The 16,846-nt window shown below is 29.3% G+C and overlaps 1 protein-coding gene across 3 annotated transcripts; it reads right to left on the bottom strand.

Annotated features, from left to right (window-relative positions):
* Positions 1-763: 763 nt before the first annotated feature.
* Positions 764-16,663, bottom strand: LOC108567622 (putative fatty acyl-CoA reductase CG5065). 3 transcript variants are annotated; one of them, XM_017928205.1, is made up of 9 exons: positions 16,513-16,663; positions 2,665-2,971; positions 2,445-2,602; positions 2,298-2,388; positions 2,094-2,246; positions 1,741-2,036; positions 1,439-1,678; positions 1,045-1,314; positions 764-923 (listed from the first exon to the last, which is right to left on the bottom strand). In XM_017928205.1, exons 2-9 carry the CDS (start codon positions 2,962-2,964, stop codon positions 854-856), a joined length of 1,578 nt encoding a protein of 525 aa, XP_017783694.1. In that variant the 5' UTR covers positions 2,965-2,971; positions 16,513-16,663; the 3' UTR covers positions 764-853. The 3 variants fall into 3 exon arrangements, with proteins under 3 accessions (XP_017783694.1, XP_017783695.1, XP_017783692.1); XM_017928206.1 differs by lacking the exon at positions 16,513-16,663 and adding an exon at positions 3,189-3,271; XM_017928203.1 differs by lacking the exon at positions 16,513-16,663 and adding an exon at positions 5,317-5,551 and having other exon boundaries at positions 765-923.
* Between the last annotated feature and the right edge of the window lie 183 nt (positions 16,664-16,846).

Raw genomic sequence — 16,846 nt, 5'->3', positions numbered from 1 at the left:
ATGACCTCTCTCCAGAAGCAACGCTATCTGGAATTATTAAATATATTCGAAGGGCAATAAATAAGTTTGGAAATGCTGTAGCTCTGTCCTTTTCAGATAAAAATTCAGACATTTTAAATGGTTCTTGGAAATATTGAAAGAATAGATTTTAGAGCTACCATTTCTTCGACTAACCATGTAAATCTGCTTCCTTCACAATATCAATAGATGTATCATTAACCTTAGAATCTTTAAAAAAAAATTAAACCTGCTGCATGTTTTTTAGTTCTTCCTTTTCCATATTTATAAACCCTGTGCTGTTGATATTTTTAAATATATACATTTTGATGTGCTGCGGGACCCGATTTCGCGCACTCGGTCCAATCGGCTGAAATCCAACACTGGTTCATACAGTAGTTTGATGGTGATTGTTCGGAGGGCCACTCACTCCGTCACGGCAAAGTTATTGAGGCATAATCGATGAGTGGGCAACAGATCATTTTATATATAGATGATTGTGTATTAACGTTCATCTCCAGACCCCCGATTTGTAATTATTATGTAGAATTTCATATAAAATTTAATAAACGTTTAAATTTATTAAAATGTGAATAGTTACGGTAGGAAGCATAGTAAAACAATATTTAAAACAAAACACACTAATTTATTAATACTCTAAGTCGTAGATGACTAAAAAAATAATGTAAAGAAAATAAGTATAAATGATATATATAAAAAATAACATAAAATTACTATAATACATACTATAAGGTATAAATATATTTAAACTTATAAATAAAATAAAAAAAGTATAAAATGCGTACATGATATGTTTTCGCTAAGACCCACGCACATTTTGGCTAGACTTTAGTATTCAGAGTATGGATAACTTCAGCAGCGCATACATCGATATGAGTTGAATTGCACGATTTGCCCAATAGAACCTGAAATAACGAAAATGTCAAAAAGTGTAAACTATATACATAAATCGTAAAATCAATATGGTAGAAAGACTTTGGTTGATAGTTCTCATGAAATAATACATTTTGAAATATTAAACAGTACCTATTTAATTTCGTTTTTGCATGTGGTAAACTGGAAAGGTCATCTTTGAGGACGTACTGCCTGATTCCGAGCATGAAATCGTGCGTGTACTTCTCCCATGTGAAACCGTTCTCCTTGCTCATGTCCACGTTGAAATTTTCTCCGTCTTCGGCTCTATTCACATCGGAGTGTAATTGCCTTAGGTTCTCAACTTTGAAGTCCCATTCATTCAAGGAGCAAAACTCGCCAGCTTTGCAGGCCCTCTCGAATTTCTTACTGATTGTATACATTCTGTAAAAAGTCGGTTAAAAAATGTTTTAAGATTGATAATAGTTGAAGAAGTTACTATTTAGTTAAGTTAGATTAACCGGCGCATCCACCAATAAGAATTGGTGGTTGATATTTGGATACTTACATTGGTTTGTGTTTGGTGCAATATAAGATTATGTCGAATATACAAGCTGGGATGGTTTGGAAAAGGGCTGCACAAATCCAATGCATGACGCGATTGGTGCGATACGAGAAGCCTGGATACCAACTTAAATATTTCGTTGGGTATTCGAGAGCAAACTTCGTCGTCAGGGTACCAAAGTCCTTCCATAGTATACTGTTAATGTTGCCGCTGGTACAGTTGTAGACGCGCATAACATTAGATCTACCAAAAAGAAAACAATAGATGAATGAGTTAGTAAGCATATAGTTAGCATCAAGAATTACCTATTTGCAACAGTGTGCCAAGCGGCTGTGAGCAAAGAATTAGCGACTATATCGACGGGGATCAAGTCCATGGTTAATGATTCGTTAGCAATTATGGATTTGATGGATCCACGACCGATTTCCATCATGATCCCCGTAACGCCTGAAACATTATCCACCCATCCAGGGATCGGTTCCCTCCAAGCACCGGTCACTATAGAAGGTCTCACGATGCAGACGGGAAGCTGAGCTGAGTAATCCATCACTAAATACTCGGCCATGGCTTTAGTAAATGTGTACGTATTGGGATGTTTATTCTGCGAACATCGTAACGTAAGATTCACTTTCATCGATGATCAATTTTATCAACTTACCAATAGCTTTTCCGCAAGAAGATCTAAAGCCTCCTGCGGAAGATTCTCCACGCAATTGATGATCGAGTACGGATCAAACGGTGGCTTATAAACGATTTCATCGATCTCCTTTTTATCTGCGTTGCTGTAAGCCGTCGAGACATGAACGACACTCTGCAAAAGACAATTAAAGTATTTCCAATAATTACACTAACTAAGCTATACCTTCAAGTTCGTCATGCGAGTGCAAAGTTCCATAACGCGTTGCGTTCCCATGGTGTTCAAAACGACGGCATCACGCAAATTTTCATTGAATCTAAACAATTAACCACAATTAAATCCAAATATCAACATTAAATGCCGTATACATACCTAACGGTAGCAGCGGAATGAAAAACTATATTAACATTCATCTCCAAATCCGTTATATCGGCTTGAGAAAGCCCCAAATTCGGAAGGGAAACATCGCCTTCGACTACTTTAACTTTATTCAGCAAGTTCTCGTCCTTGTCTTTAATTTTATTGAAGAGCTGCAAGCAGTTTAACGTTCAATTCTACGCCTTAGATAAAGTATATTCAGGATCTTTCTTACCGGACTTTTGAAGAGTTCTTTTAACCTTTGGTCGATGGCCATCCCGCGTTTCGAACGCACCAGGAGGTAGATGCTGTCGATGAGGTCGCAGGAGCGTAGAAGCTTCTCCAGAAGGACCTTTCCCACGAATCCCGTTCCTCCGGTCATGAAGATCTTCGCATCTCTGTAGAATTCTCCAATGTTATTCGAGATTTCCGGAACAGCGATCAGTGAATCATGCAGTACATGATTCCTGTTTATCATTTCGTTGCCATTCGCGTCGAGAAGTTCCATTGGTTTGGTGGCTGTCGTTATCCCCATAATTTTACTGAAACATAATCAAAATAAATCAATATATCACTCAATATATAAACTAAATAAAATATAGATATATAACATCTGGATTTCCCCAGCAGATTTCCCATCGACCACGAAGTCCTTCAGCGTGAATATTGTAAGACTTACATTATACTACTTCTCTTAAATTGATTAACACAGAAATCATCAATAATTCAAATATTAAGAATAAACGTTACTAAACTTACTTAAACTTTCAATTAATATTATTTTTCACATTTATTAAAATATTCCCTGCTTACTTTTATTACTAACTATTAAGTCACCAGTGCAAAACTATCATCCGCATCCGCATCCGTATTATCACGATACTGAAATAAATCGCAGATCATTCAAGTTATTTGTACCTGCAATGATTGCATATGCATTGTTTGCAGATGTAGACTATTAAAAGAATCTGAATGCAATGTTATAAGTTCGACTGAAGGTGAGAAAAACAGACAAATTGCTCCGCATTAGTTTATTAACTAGATTTGTAGGATTTAATTGTCGATGGAAATATGCATTTATATCATCTAATCTGTCAGGAATTAAAAGGGTACAATAATGTATGCAAGATAAACATTGTTGGCTAAAAATATTTCCAATTTATTTGAAAGAAAAGACAAAAAAATAATAATTTTTATAAATAACTTTTTTATAAATTCCTAATTTGTAATAATAATTAAAAAATGTGTAAGTCCTTTCATCTAGTCTTTCTGCCACTTTTGATTATATATTTACATTACTTTTGTAGTATCAAAACGCTTTACTTAATAATATTTAAATGATTTTTCCTTTGTTTCTTTACAAAAATAACGAGTGAGTAAGTTAATATAATTAATAATTTTTTTTTATACATTTATCGAACAAAAATAATATTACGAAAAAATAACCTTATTCCATATGTGAAAGGAAGTGCGATGAAAAAAAATATTGCAAACAATCGCAATTATTTATGCATAGTTTTTCTCAGAAATAAATACTCAATAAGTTTATTTAAACAAATAAGCATTTTAAATTTGTATTTATTCAAAAACTGTAATTAATTTTTATTGTGATACTAATGCAAAAAAAACTATTTTATCTATTTCCTCTATAACATTACATACCATATGGACACGTATATTTCAACATATAATTAAATCAATATTAAACGTACCGTTAATAATATTACTAATTCAGTATGCAATCTAATGTGCTGTGAGAATGTTTCCTAATTTTCCCTGATAGATTAAAATATCTGAAGTTTATATATTACTCTTGGTAAATATACAGTTAGTCAATAAGATTGCTTAAATTGCATATATAATATTTACTCAAATGTTATTAATGCTATAAAATTGTTAATGGCCTTTCTTAAAAAAATGATCATAAAAATTGTATTTGACAATAATATTAATTTCCATCTGTAAACAATAGTATTATATTATAATAATTAAATTTTATTATAATGGCCAATATAGTCAAATTATTATGATTATTCCATTAAATTCAATAAGCATAATTTAAATTAAATATTTTATTTATTTAAATTTTTCAGTTTGTTCTTGATTAATTCGAAAATTTACTATTAGAATTTTTATGAAATATATAAATGTGAAAACTTATATAATTAATTAGTATTTTTTTTGTTAAAATATTTACTCAAATATAGAAATATGATAAAAAAAAATGGGCAGAAAGACCTTTGGTCAGCCTATTAAAATATATTTTTTGATTTATGTTAGAATTTATTTTTGTTTGTTTTGAGAATTGTTATTATTATCATTTATTTATAGAATGTATTCTTTTTTTTATTGATGTCTGGCCAATAAATTATTATTATTATGTTAAAACAATTAATACATATATTGTTTATTCTAATTTAATATCAAGTCATGTATATGAATATTGTATAACACTTGTTCACTTTATTCTTTTCATTATTTACATGTGAGTTTTTCTTCGATAAAATAATAATACAAACCTTGCATTATATAATATATATAATATATAATTATATAATGTGATTACAAATATTTGAAATTTTTTGATTCGATTCTGAATTGAATATTTTAATATGAAAGTTTTTCATTGAAAAAAAAATGTCAATAATAAAATGGATTGATTATTTTGTTGTATTTTCATGGAGTTTTACTAATTGTTTTTGTCAGTGTGTTTTGGTTTCCAAATCATCGAAATATGCATTAATAATATATATCATTGCTGCAATATTGAGCACATTGAAAATGTCAAAAATAATACTAACGTCATTGTAATCACTTTTGAAGTATTACAAACACTAGGCCAAATGAAGCTTTTCTCATGTGTGTTCAAAAAGGAAAAACTACTCACGTAAATCACAATCACTTCCTTCGAAAGAACGTAGAATTTTCCGATGCAGAAAACCGTCAGATGAACGGAATAAAAAAGGCCAGAAGGGAAAAACGGGAGCAGTACGATTTTATGTGCTTGTGCGTAAGCTGCCTTCACTTTCTAAACAATCCGATATTACGAAAGAGATTGATAGTAATTTTTTACAGCGCGATGGTCAACTGGTGCCGCTCGTGCTGCCGTTTCAACAAATGGCCGGTGCTTTTCTGCTTGTCGGAGGGGAAAACGAAAATCCTTTTATAACCAATCCTCCGTCATTTTGACGTTAATTTTTTTCTCTAAAAAATCACATATGTAATTGCTTTAGTGTTTTTTTTTGTTATCTCTTTCTATTTTTAATTGTCACTTTGGTTGCAATTTTTTGAACACTCATTCCATCACTTATTAATGCATTCGACTCGTTGGTTACTCGAATCTTCACAATAGGAAGTAATTGTATTTGCACGAATTTTATATGCTGATATCAATGGATCAATAAAACACCGCTGATATCAATAAACCAACGGTAATTTGATTAACCACGATAAAGCACTGATACTGAAGCAATCTTACGTAATACTTTGGTATGGTCTTAGTCAAAACAAACAATATTCTTGTAGTTCTTTAGTATCTGAGTCATCTTGAGAAAACAGGATCTTCCAATGCGTATTTGTTCACTTTCGTTTTGTCGTGTCAGATCACAACTGAGAGAAATTTGTTGAACTTTCACCAAATCTTCTTCTTTTTTTAATTATTTTTAGATGCATCTTTTATGTATTGACTCTCACCTCATCGAAGAATAAAAAAATGCAATTTCTATTTGAATTAATCAATCCAATTACATTACTTCATTCATTAATTTTTTGTAACGTAATTGATTATATTTTATTATATTCTAATTATTTGATCGCAATCTTCTTTCATTTACTTCTTTGTAAGACAAATACATTAAAATGTGCAATTTATAATTAAATTAACACTAAAAGTACAGATTAGTCATTTTGACCTTTTTTCGCACATTGGTGTACAATTTCTTAAAGATATCAATACCTTTCATATTTTCCCTACAATATGCATATTATTTTCGTATTAATATACTTTATATTTTCTGAGAAAAAATTATAACCTGGTTTATTTACCAACACCAGTCATTTTGACCTGTTCAAAAATTATCAATACTTATTATTTTAAAATTAAAAAATTGATACAATAGATGAAGACACAGCTTGCTTATGAATTATGAAAAATAGGCTTAAGGATGCACACATTTGATTGCAATCATAATACTATGAACAGGCACTTTAAAAAACATATATTTCTACAACCGACAAATGTAATTCCTTAAATATGTTAATTATAACTGTTGATTAACCCCGAAAAGCAAATGCACTTATTGGATCCGGCCCTGTGACTACAAATATGTACATCTCCCTAAACATGTTAATGTTTGAGGACAGTTAAGTACAGTCATCTAAATACATTCTTCGGAAAAACACTATCTTCCCTTACCATATATTATACTCCCATTATGTTAATTCAAAGTTAGTCTTAAGAGTATTAAGACGAAAATGTAACTCTTAGTTAATAATATATGAGATGTACACTTATATTTAGTTGAATTCTAAATAAAAACACTCATATGTACTATAAAACAAATTAAGAATATTGCTAATTAAGTTCCGAGAGTGAGTTTTGAATGAGGTGCGAGGGTAGTACCAGAAGTACCCAATCTAAAAAGAAAACACAAAAAATTGGAAAAAAATATATCTTTATCCGTCAACATAGATAGTCTCCTTTTAACATGATACACTTTTCCCATCGATATTTAATAGCTTCAATAAATATAAATCTGGCGATCTGGCATCTATTTTGCGCACTGCTTTCTCATGTCCAAATTTTCAGTCAATATGCCCAGTTTTTTTAAATTAATTTTGAAATTTTAATTACTTGATTAAAAAAAAATATTTTGACTTTTGCGGGGTTCAAAAATTGTACTTGTCCGTACTAATATTACTTTTTGACTAATATTATTTTTTTTGCTGATGCAAAAGAAGAAAGAAATCTAATAAAATATATGTTGTAGAATACAAGTATGTAATATACACACCTATTAAACATCTCTTTATATATAAGCTAATATTTCAGAAATTACAGACTTCACCGTATGAATGGGATACAAATGTATTCGATGAAACGTGTTGCTAAAATCAATAAAATAACACACAATACAAATTCCCTCTTCAACTACTCTTCGCCTAAAAAAAAGCATTTAATTCTACTGTAGGAAAAATTCTGTCAATAACTAAAAACCTGATGCTGCGTGCAAAGTTAGTGAGTATTTCTACAAATTTTGTATCCAAAACAAGAACATGTTTGAACATTATTTCCTTTTTAAAATCATATTTTCTTAGGAACAAAACAAATTAAATATTATTTTAAATGATTATAAAATAATTGTTAGTCGTTATTTTGTGATAGTTAAAAATCCTATGTCCTATGTTCATTCAAAAACCGGTTTTGCAGAAAAGTTGAAATTAGAAAATCGTTTTTTTAATGTACAGCACTTTTTGAAATGCCTACCAACTCGCGCACTTCAGTCGACGGTCATCCAATACTATTTTATGGATTTTCTTCACCATTTCTGGCGTGGTCACCTCATTTGGTCAACCACTGCAATATTCGTTTTTATCAAACAGCAACCATATATATGTGAGGTCGGGTATTTCTGGGACTATCCTCATAGATTACAAACGTATCGTAATTGTTGCTCATCAGTCAAGTTCGGATAAAATAAAAAAGGTTTCAAACCCGCAAAAATGAAAATGAAAAATATAACTTGTAGCGTCATTCTGACCATTATTTCAGCATGATTAAGTATTAGTTATTTGTAATTATATACTTATTCACTGATGGAAAGTTTTAATTGTAAGTTCAAATTCTCCACTTTTTATTTCATGTTGATTGACAAGAACTATTACAAGGTAATTCAATTAAGTGCAACAAAAACATTTAATCTTTTGTTAATAAACGGTGATAATTATTACTTTCCATCCATCATGAAATTTTTCTTCCTTAAACCACGACTATGCAATTATACATGTATTATTGCAACTAATCTTTTTTTGTATTCATTAATTAAATGCTGTATACATTCATTTTTTTATAGAAATTTTATATTTACATAATGGTACTTTTATTAAATTTCTTATTACAATCAATCAAGCGATTTTATACGCTAATTAAATAAGAACAATTAATTATATTTTTATTTTGTTAACTTTTAGTTTTCATTCAACTTATATTTTTCTATTTATCTTCACTTTCTTTACGTTTTTCTTAGTAATTGAGACTTATTTGTATTAATTTGTATTATTGTTTTATTTACGTTAAAATACATTAATACATAATACAAAAAATAATAAATTTTAAAAAAATACTGTTTAAAAGTACATATATCTTTCCGCTTGATTTTTTTTGTTCGAACAAATCAAATGTAATTCTTCACTTTTTTTAATGATGATACTTTATAATTGCATCATAATTTAAGTGGCACGTAAATAAATAATTATTGTTAATGATAGAGGAAGCTCATATAACATTCAAACTTGACACTGAAAGTTATAGCTTGGAACTAATCATTCTAATTAGAATTCTTTATCGAATCATCGTATTACCGTGGTATATTAAAATGAATCATTAATTGAATTTATGTCAAATAAAATTAATCTATAATTCTTGCATATTGCTGTTATTTTATTGTCAATGAAACGATATTATAATTCCAACAAATTTTATATTTTTAATTGGAATACATAATGAATACATAACAAATGAATTGTAGGAAAAATTACTCGCTTAACGAGCGACGTTTGGCATAACGAGTGACGATGAGAAGAGTCCCGCGCGCCTGCTACATCCGGAAGTTTTGGAACGTTTTTAACACTGTCATTGTCCATCGATTTTGCTGAAGGTCCATATGTTGAACCTCATTCATTTCACTGTCAATCTCTAATGAACGATGGTTCTTTTGCTGCAAGCACCGAGAGGGCTCACAAAGGGCCTGGCTTTGACCAGAATTCGACTTAACCATTCGGCTATTAGTCGCCCCTAAAATATATGTAAAAAAATAAAACAAAGAACATATTCAAAATATTTTATTTCTTTATAGTCAAGGTGACACTTGTTTTTGTATACTGTTTCATATCTTTTGCATATTAAGTGACACATCTTAGTTGATTGGTCCTGTTTTCATCGAGCAACCTGCTGCTGCACTTCGTTTTTACTACATTTTGACTTTATTCATCAACATAGTCTCCTTCAAGAGTCTCCTTCATTCTAACGCTTCTTTAACATTTTGATAACTTTTTTGTAGAACGATTTATCTTTGGCCTCTAAATACAGATTTCACTCTTTGCTGTCCTCTCTAAGGTATATTGGTGTATAGCTGTATAGGTTTCTTCCATTATTGCATATCGCATGAAAAAAATCCTTTTTATTTCGCTTAAACAGCTCCAAACATCGTTCGGAATCATCAACTCGTTGTTGTTTTGGTTCACATTGAGCAAACGAGGTACCCATTTCGAACAGTTTTCTCATGATCAATTGTTAATGCAAAATGGTGAATGCACTGCCTTCTGACATCTTCAGGGTGTCAGCTATCTCACACAACTTCAATTTACAATCGGCTAAAACCATTTTGTAACTTTTTTTATGTTTTCTGCAACAATTGCCGAATTTGTGCGTTTAAAACAGCAAACCACTTCTCTACCAATTGTCTCGACGGAGAAGAGTCCCCATAACACTTTTCAAGCCATTGCTTTGCTTGAACGGTATTTTTCCCATCAAAAGCAATGTTTTATCAACACACAATATTTTCATATTTTTCTATTGTTTTGAAAATTACAAAAGCAAATGTTACTTGTGAACTAAACGTCAGATTGCCATGAAATTTTCCCAAATGCTGTTGTAATGGACATTTGCAGTCGTTTTAATTTTAGAAATTTATCTTCGAGGATACATTTATGATAAAAATGAAGCTTATTCCCTTCTAACATGCACTTTAACTCTATGCTTGATTGTAATTTTATTAGCTGAATTGGAAATTTACAGGTACTGATTTTACGCCACGTTGTTAAGAATATTTTGAAAATTTCCTCATACTTTTGCATATTATGAGAATATTGTAATTCTTTAATTAATTTTGTGACTTTATTTGAAAAATATTATAAAATATTTTAGAAATCTTTACGGTCACATTATTAATAACCTTAAATGATTTTCATCAAGCTTTAATTTTCTTACAAATGATTTTATATCTTCATAACATTCATAACTGAAAAGTTCAAGTGGGCGCATGCGTTGTCCATGACTATCCTAATTTGTATATATGACTTAACGACGTCATTCTGACAACGTATATTTATTTGTTCCTAAAGTATATATATTTGCATGAAATCATTATGTTTACGATGATTAATGTTAATTGCTGATATATTTTATGATACGTTGATTGAGTATACTTTTCGTGCATTAGCTATAAAATTCAATTATGTAATTAAAATTGATAAAAGAAAAACATTAGTCGTAATGTGTTTATACAAGATATATACATTAGAACGATTGTCATTCGACATTAAATAATTCTTTGAGTATAATGCATTGAAATTCATAAAAAAAACTGTTTGAATTTTTTAAAGTTGTGTTTACAGAAAATCACTTGTTATTTTAAGAATTTACATCTTATGATCAGAATATTTTGTATAATTTACTACTCATTTATAATTTTACACCATATATTTGATATTTTTATATGATTAAAGCAATACATCGCATAATGCGGGTATTCGATTCCATCAACGTTCCTCCAACGGAACACATTGAGAATTTTACGGAACACTTTGTTTATTTTGTGGGCTAGGTATTAACATATAATCAATAAAATTTGAAAAATATTCATTATTTATTTTGTCATTACAATTTTTCACGAAACACCTATTAACGCGGAACACGGAAAATAGTTTGAGAAACCCTGCCCTAGACGATTCGAAAGCGCATTAAAGACTTTAATACCGCACAAAAAGAGACTTGACTATTCAAAGAGAAAAAATAATGTAAATATACAAAATATAACTTTGTTTGCTAATTTTTTAAAATTAATTTTTATTTTCATCAATTAAAATTGAGTTACTTTTGAAATTTTCTAACTGGACAATAGTCAATCCAGTAGTACTTAACAAATATAATTCTAAGGTAATTAAAAAAAAATAAATCAAAGTCTTCATTCATATATTACTAACAATTCAATTATTGAGTAACAACCACACAACAACGCAATGACGCTGAAAAACTCAATATTAACAATTTTTAACTCGTAAATGTAAGAGAAAGTTGCAAAAAGAATGTATTTATTGATGGCAAAATACTTTGTAAATATTTTTATTTGCATTGAAAATCAAGATCTTTGTGTTAATTAAATTGTTAAACTAACTTCACAAGATTTGTTAGTTTGTTTAAATATATTTCTTTTTACCTTGATCCACTTTAGGATTTGTATGTTAATTTTAAAAATATATTTAGTTTTTATCTAAATTTGATTACATATTCATATATTAATGTAAGATCTTCTATATTTATTTCACCTATAAATTAACAAATAATAATACATTTTTTCTCGTTATACGAGTGAAAACGTTTTATAAAAACTTGAAATCGTACATACATACATGTTACATCATAAAGTAATGCCACATTTGAAAATATATAATTAATGGGTTTTAAATTGATCAGTAATGTACTGGATGAGAATAAATGGGTAGTTTTGTGCAAGGTCAATTACATGTTTTTCAAATCTAATGTTGTAGTTATGTCCGTTTGATTGAACGTGTTTAAAAAAAAATTCAATTACTCATATTAGGCATCTCGGCCAAGTAATAAAAATCTTTTTTATATAAAACATATAACTTTAGAACTTTGAATATAGGATATTTTTTTTTCTGATCATATAAAAAAATGCTAGTCTTTATCAAACTGAATAAGTGTTATTTCAGGTCATCATAATGAGTGAAAGTTTTACTATTCAAAGAGTTTTGCAAGCTTCAAAATAAATAGTAATCTGAAGGTACAATGTCACGGCTATATTCGCAACCAAGTTCCAACAGGAGTTACCAACGATGAGTGAGAATTTGTTGAAACACGATTTACCAATTCAGGTAAAATTTTCTTTTATTGCTTCCTCTAGTGTCATTAGTTGTTGAACATCGTAACATCTGAATTAATAATTTATTTCCTTCGATGCAGCTCAAAATACACAACACCTTTGTAATATCACCTAATTGAAATATTTTTTTATGCAGTTCAGTTTTAGGTGTGGTTTATGCTAGTTCATCACCTTTGAATTATTATCATTTCCGATTGATATTATTGTAAAAGATCCAATTTGATTTGTTTAAAAAATGTCGATTTCATTGCGTTTGACATGAATATTGCAAATATGTTAAGTGAATCTATTGCAATAATAATTCTAATGTAACTCTTAACTATGCTTGTCAGGAACTCGAAGGTAAATTCAGATTTTACCAACTAAGTGTTAAATAAATATTACTTGTTATTCAGATTTTTTAATCTAGACTTTACCGCTAGGACTCCACATCGACAAAACTAAAAATTATTCAACAATGTAAAGAGATATTCCATTTTTTATATTCGTTTTTGCTCTTCTGTTTAAATTGACGCTAAACTAACAGCTGTAAACACGTTCATGTAATTACTCGCAATTGCTTTCTAAAGGAAACTAAAAATGACATCTTTCAAATAACAAAAGGAAAAACTCATAACATTAACAATTTTTATTTCGGATAAACTTTAGTAACATTTTTGTGTACATCATTTTATGTACTATTTTTTTTTTAGAAAGTATTTATATTTTGCTTCATAAATCCGACTATAATGAATTCTGACTAATCTAAGTTGGACTATGCGAGGTATTGCTATATTTATACTCGAATTACGTTTACCGTATTTTTACTGAGTTGGTATTAACCGATGGTATTATTCCGAGCCTATTCAGGTCAGATAAGTTTATGCTTCGTTTTTTTCTTCTCTTTATTAGAACAACAGTTATATATTAATAATTTATTTTCGTGTCTTTACATAGCAACGAGTCGTTCGTTACACTTTTTACTTGTTAGATCACCATTTAAAACTCATCTGTAACCTAGATTTGCACCACTCATTCAATAATAGCTAACATTATTAACAGTTACATTTTATTTATTAATGTCTATGGAGCAAATGATTTCTGCCAATTTAATTTATTAATGATTACTTCCTGTATTTTGTACAGATATTGCATTTGAATTTATTATTAAATTTAACTATGAAATTGCATTAAATTTGAATTTATTATTAAATTTAATTATGAAAATAAATCATGATCGTATATTTGTTTACAAATGAAAATAATTATTTTTAGATTGCAAAAGAAGTATACTTGAAGCGTGATCAAATGTGCACGCCTGATTAACATGGTTTTCGAATCGGTAAACGCAAGATAAATCATTCATGCACGACGTTACTATTAACTATCCTTGACTTGGCGAGACAATTAACACGTAATTTGTGCCATTATTTTATTATAACGAAGCATAGATGAAAATACAGATAGAAATCAAATAAAACAATAAATAAGTGGAATAATGATACTTCTGAATGAATTATTTTATTTACATGAGGAATTTATTCATTTTGAGTCATTTGTTATTGAAAAATAGCATTGATCGTGCTTTGTGTAATTATCGTTGTCTATAATATATATTTTTTTTAATTATTTTGCAATTGTCAATAACTTGTAAATGAATTATACACTTTACGAAGTGAAGACAAACATTTAACATTATATATTTAATTTTTTGTTTGGAATAAGTTATTTTATTACATTATATATTTGAATATAGGATATAATAATAAAAAAATATAATATATTGCCATGCAATACATTCTAGTTCTTACAGCATAATTTAAAAAGTAATTTATTTTATAAAGAAAATAAATTATATCAAGCCTCTTTTTGTAGTGCTTATTTTTCTAAAGTCTTTAATTAGTCCGGTTTTAAACCATCACTGTGCGAGGTATTACTGTATTATATAATTAGAAACGCGTTTTTTTTAACATCTATTAATAGGATTCGATATTAAAATAAAAATCAATAAACTAAAATTAGATTTAACATTAAGATTACAATAAAGGTATGTTATACACATTGACCTAGATTTCAAAACAGTGAAATTATTTTGTCTGGTTCAAAGTGCAAAAATAAAATCATGATATACATAAATTTATGATGAATCATATTTAAAAAATGTTAATTCATTATAATTACACAAATTAAAAAATAAATACATGGTGATAATTCTAATTATTTTTTTCGTTTCTAATAATTAAAAATATAATTGATTTTAAATCAAAAGTAATAAAAAAAAACGAAAGAAATGAGAAAAAAGAGACCTTTGGATTTTGAGGCTCCGGGCTTAAATACGAAATGGGGCCCCCAATGCATGAATAAGCAACTTAAAAAAAAATATGAGAGAAGTCGAATGTGAATATCTAACACTGTTTGAGAGTCCTAAATTTTGCGTTTAAATGTAGTATATTTATTTCTAATTTTCAACCTAATATGTATATAAATACAATAAAACGCCGATTATCCGTGCCTCAATTTACCGTGGTTCAGGTTAACCGTCGTCACGGCCGACTTAGTGTTTACTTATTTTGTAAGCTAAACCAGTGATTCTGAAAAAGTTTGAGAACTCCCGAGCTAAATAATAACATGAGCAAATCTGTTGTTATGTAAATATTTTTTCAAGGAAAACCATAATAAAATGTGATTTTGTTTATCCATATTTAAATATCAAGTTTTGACCTCTTGCAGTGCCAGAAACATCTAAGTTTATAGACCCAACAAAATTTTCGACGACTGAGTCATACAACTTCGTCAAATGAATTAACATCGGAGGGTATGGACTATAAAAATCCATCCTTTAACATACCAGTCAAAATAAATGAATATAATAATGACCCACTAGGTATGTTCAAAAGATGGAACAATGCGTGTCCCACCCTCAAAGAGTTAAAGCAAATAAAAGCTTTGTTTGTATTAACCATACTTTTCTATAATCCGCGCTTTAACGTTCCCGAATTAACACGAATAATCGATGTTTTACTGTACAGTGGAAACTTGGATTTTTTTTTTGCAATTTATTTAATTTGCGTTGTCGGCAGTATAATAAATTCAATTGATTTCGTAACTGTTAATAGATATCAAATTACTGATTTTAAAAGTAAGTATTTACTATATTGAATCATTTCAAATGATATGAAGAAATATAGATTAATCATAGTATAACAGTATCATGAGTGAAATTTTGGACTTTAGTCTAGCTGTAAATCTTCAAGAAAATAAACATACTCATGTGTAAAAAAATAACATAATTGAAATGAATGCTTAGATTTCATTAAAAAAAGCAAACATTTTGGACTTTAGTCAAAAGAGAATAAAATACGAAATATAAAGTATACAGATTTATTTCATCTATAAAATAATAATTCTGAATATAAAATATAAGAACTAGACAAAATCATAGTAAATACTATTTTCAAAACAAATTCTTTTAATAAATTTTTGAAATTTGTTTGAATTTTATTGTTTTATGTATATAGGTCAGTGTCGTGTGTTGGATATGTTCCAATAAGTTTTAATTCACGTTGTGCACATGTTTTAAAAAAATGATGACCTTTCGTCCTAGAAAGGATATTTTTCCCGTAATTTAGATTAATTAAATTCAATGTATTATTATTACTTATAGAAGTAGGTCAATCGGTGCAATTGAAACTCGGTTTTATCACATATTTTTGAAATGCACAAAATGGCTCATATTTTAGAAAGCTCTCGAGAGTGCAACTTGATTCATGCAGAAAACACGATCCATTAAACGAAGCGACATTTATTTTAGTTCTCGAAAGCTGCTTGTGGAAATAATATATTAAAAAAAAACAACAACCGTTAATTTGCAAATAGGCAAAATGGAATTGACGAAGGAAGCGTGAAAAGCAAGAAACTAGGCGAAGATGAATCGGTTTGAGAAAAGAAAAGAAATGCAAAGAAATTGGAAAGCGCTCTCTTACAAGATTTCTCTATTCTCTCTTCGGGCATTTGCACACCATAAACACGCACTCAAACAACGGCACGCGCGTGGTTCTGCTCTTTAAGTACAACCTAAAACATGAAGAACAACGAGAAGAACGGAACTGATGACCATGCAACTCGATGGTAACGGCAAGAGCAAAAGAACTGAACGGTGATCCGCGCAAGGACCTGCTTATAGTTCTAAACTCACACTATCCCTTCTTCTCCTGTTCCAAACAAGGATCACATGCTGGGTTCGGGGTTGGTTCGTATATAACACGTATATTGGGTGTGTGGGAAATCCGCGGCTGCATTTAATAAACCAGAAGGACA

This window comes from Nicrophorus vespilloides, unplaced genomic scaffold (genome assembly GCF_001412225.1).
Source record: "Nicrophorus vespilloides isolate i.1.1-1 unplaced genomic scaffold, Nicve_v1.0, whole genome shotgun sequence".
Classification (NCBI taxonomy): domain Eukaryota; kingdom Metazoa; phylum Arthropoda; class Insecta; order Coleoptera; family Silphidae; genus Nicrophorus; species Nicrophorus vespilloides.
This window is presented reverse-complemented; position numbering and strand designations above follow the sequence as displayed.